This window comes from Tyto alba, unplaced genomic scaffold (genome assembly GCF_018691265.1).
Source record: "Tyto alba isolate M040663 unplaced genomic scaffold, T.alba_DEE_v4.0 Super-Scaffold_40, whole genome shotgun sequence".
Lineage (NCBI taxonomy): Eukaryota > Metazoa > Chordata > Aves > Strigiformes > Tytonidae > Tyto > Tyto alba.
The window spans coordinates 292,369-295,944 of NW_024881316.1; the positions used below are offsets into that span (position 1 = coordinate 292,369).

The following is a 3,576-nucleotide window of genomic DNA, read 5'->3' on the forward strand; positions in this document are numbered from 1 at the left end:
GCCTGCCAAGATCCTACTCAGCACCCCACACCTGGGTGCAGGTTCAGTGCCGAGGTGTGAGGACCTGCATCCCGGCAGAGAGCGCTGCCTGCAAGAAACGCTCAGTAAGGGAACTGATGGCAACCCTGCCCTGTGGATTTACTGCGGTCCACGCAGAAATGACAAAGATTTATGAGACTAGAGCCTCTCAGGTGGCAAGTTTTCCAGTTTTACCAGAAAGTATTGCCATATTTCAACAGTCCAAGGCACTCGCTGGTCTTTCCTCTCAGCAGTTACTACTGTGGGTGATGCAGCATCTGTGGCTGAGTCCATGTGGGTTACTAGCGCAGGGCCAGGATGCTCCAGCCAGCAGTTTGGCCCCTGGCTTTGCAGGGGAAAAGGGCTTAGGCACCCTCTGTACCGCCTGGCCACAGGGCTGGAGGGCAGGCCTTGCCCTCTTTTATTTGCTAGCTTAGATATAGTGTATGAGATGCGGGCTTAAAAGAAGAGGAAAAAATATCATCAATTACAGTGTCACATTTGTGATTATTAGAATTTAGAAAAATAATGGGGCTAGGAGAATCCAGAATTCAGTTTGGTTTTAGTCTTTTTGTTGTTGTTTTGTTTGTTTGTTTTAAATTAGATTTCTTTATATTATAAGTGAAATGATACTTGTCTTCTTAATACTCATACTCACATAAATGCAGCATTACTGATTCACTTCAAGCTGAGGCTTGTTGGATCCTTGTGGCCCCAGCTGCTCCAACAGGCAAATGCTTGATGCATTGCCCAGTCATAAACTGGACAGCACATCAGTCCACACTTTTTTGTACGGTACTTTGCACATAAAAGTAATCTGTTTCAGTCCTCAAATACAGATTGAAATGATAGTGATAAACTATAACATAATTAGGATGTAAATGTAGCATAACTATAAATATATAAGCAGCAACACTCCTGAAATCTGCCACGTGTATTATTGCTCTAAATAAAACAGTCACTGGTGAATTTGAACCTGAGTGAAGAAGTGTTTCCAAACTCTGAACGACACTGATGTCTGATGGGCTCTTTGAAGCCACTAAACCATGGGATTATCAGAAAACTGTATATTGCTCTGAGACAGGCAGACAGCAAAGATGCACTTAAGTGATTTTTCTACAGCATGCAGCCCCAGAAAAAGGAGAGGGAGAAACAATTCAGGTTCCCCTCAGAGCTGTGGATGATAAAGTCTTAGGAAAGAAGACTGTGACTTTTTCTCTTTTCCTTTTTTTCTCCTCCAGTGCTAGACTAAAAGAGGGAAGAGTCCAATTTAGAGTCAGATTTCCCCCCACAGTTTGATAACTTTCTAATGGAGCATTATCATAAAGGGCTAACTTATAACTAGAAGATGAAAGCTACTGGAAACCTGACGAATAACAGTAATTAGCAGCCTATCTGACTAGGCTTTTTGTTTCTTTGTTTGCTGGAGAATAAAAAGGAGCGTGTGCTCTTCATTCCTCTCTCTTTGCCAGACTAAAGAAGAGAACAAACAAACAAGCAAGCAGGAAGGTGCCTTTCTTGGTGCCGTATTTCATCTCCATAGTGAATGATGATCTCTTTAGGCAGAATTACACGGGGAGCTTTCAAGAGTAAACAAGGGGACTTTGCTCAACTGGCAAATTTGCCAGGTCTCTTATTTCTAAAAGCAGCTAAACACACAGTTATAGTACATCTTACATGTTTTTATTTGTATACAAAATGTTATAATTTATCAATATTGTGCAGCAAAGTATAGACATACACAAACATACATACACACATACATACGCCATCCCCACCCCACCCCCCCCGATGCACACACACACAGAAATACAGCACAAACACAACTTTCTCTCTCTCTGCACTTCAGAAAGGCAACACTGTTTTGGCAGGTCAGCAGCTAGAAATAAGGTGCTAAAATTAAGCATTATTGGAATGTCTTCACTTTATAAATGTGATGTGTAAATTTATATACAATCACATTTTTTTTTCCCATGGAACCCAAAACTGCATACCCCGAACCACTCTCGAGAGATACACACATGTATAAAGTGCTAATACTCAAGCATTTTTCCAACGACTTCACGACGTAGTTTGAAGTTTAGAACAGGCACTGTAATAGTTCACTGGATAGATGGTCACTCGGTGCGGTACGACAGAGAGAAAAGTCACTCAGACATCGCTGGGGGACCGGGAGCGAAAGGACACTTTAGCCCGAAAGCAGCCGCAGAAGAGCACCCACATGGACCTCTGGATTTCCTGGTTTCTGTAGGCATAAATGATGGGGTTGATCATGGAGTTGTAGGTGGCAGGTAGAAGCGTGGCGTACGTGTACACGGAAGGGTAGTGGGGATCCCCCACTACACAGTAGATGGCGAAAGGCAGCCAGCTGGCTCCGAAAGTCCCGAGGATTATAGCGAGGGTAGAGACTCCTTTTTTGGTGGCGACGTAGTGTGAAGCAGTCAGAAAGTGCTGCTGGAGAGCTATCTGGTGGGCATGCCTGCAGATGATCTTGCAGATCTCGATGTAGAGATGGAGCATGATGAGGAAAATGAGAAAGAAAGAGGCGGACAGCAGCGTCACGTTGCTCTTGGTCAAAGGTCTGACGACACTGCAGGCAGCACGGTCATGGAGGCAGTTCCAGCCCAGGATGGGCAGCAGCCCCAGGCAGAGGGAGACCCCCCAGGCGCCCGCCAGCATGGTGTGGATGCAGAGCACCGTCCTCTCGGAGTAGTAGGTGAGGGCGTTGTAGAGGGAGAGGTAGCGATCGACCGTGATGGCCAGCAAGCTACTCACGGAGGCAGCGAAGGAGGCGACGAGGAAGCCCACTGTCAGCAGGCTGACTGTCTCGGAGCGGATCACGTACTGGAAAACGAAGTTGAGGATGAGGCCGAGCCCGGCCAGGAGGTCAGCCGTGGCCAGGCTGCCCACCAGCACGAACATGGGGGTGCGCAGGGCGGGCGAGTAGCAGATGATGGCCACCACCAAGGCGTTCTCGCAGGCGATGGCGGTGCCGGAGACGCAGAGCATCACGTCCCAGGGGTTGAGGGCGGCGGGCGCGGGGGGCCGCGACGACAGCTCCAGCGAGGCGCTCTCGTTGCCGCCGCCGCCGCCGCCGCCGCCGCCGCCGCCGCCGCCGCCCGGCAGCCGCGGGGCGGCCGCTCCGCTCCCGTTCAGGGCTGCCGCTGCCTCCATGGCCGCCCGGGCTGCGCGGGGGCAGAGCCGGGGCTCGGGGGCTCTGGCGCCCGAGGGTTGCAGGGCGGCGGGACTCGGGGGCTCGGCGGCTCGGCGGCGGCGGGCCGCGCATGCCGGACGGCGGGGCCGCGCCCGCCCTGTCTGTGGTGCTGAACGCGCAGAAGTTTCCCGCCGGCCCGGCCGCACCCCCCCGCGCCCCGCCCACCCCCACTCCCCGCCCCGCCGCCCGCTGAGGAGCGGGGAGTGCTGACGGGGTTGCTGAGGGGGTGCTGGGGCGGGGGGTGCTGGGGCGGGGAGCCCCGGCGGGGACGCGGGGCTGCTCCGCTGCGCTGAGGCAGGAGGGCGCTCACCGCCCCCCCCCCCCCCCCCCCCAGGCACACAGCC

At 52.3% G+C, this 3,576-nt stretch overlaps 1 protein-coding gene across 1 annotated transcript; it reads right to left on the reverse strand.

Moving 5' to 3' along the window:
• Positions 1–1,839: 1,839 nt before the first annotated feature.
• On the reverse strand, positions 1,840–3,084 carry GPR6 (G protein-coupled receptor 6). Its single transcript, XM_033005683.2, has one exon. It carries the CDS (start codon positions 3,025–3,027, stop codon positions 2,170–2,172), a length of 858 nt encoding a protein of 285 aa, XP_032861574.1. The 5' UTR covers positions 3,028–3,084; the 3' UTR covers positions 1,840–2,169.
• Between the last annotated feature and the right edge of the window lie 492 nt (positions 3,085–3,576).

Bases quoted from the DNA above. Each gene is read 5' to 3' on its own strand.
- GPR6 (XM_033005683.2), bottom strand. From the start codon at position 3,027: ATGCTCTGCGTCTCCGGCACCGCCATCGCCTGCGAGAACGCCTTGGTG.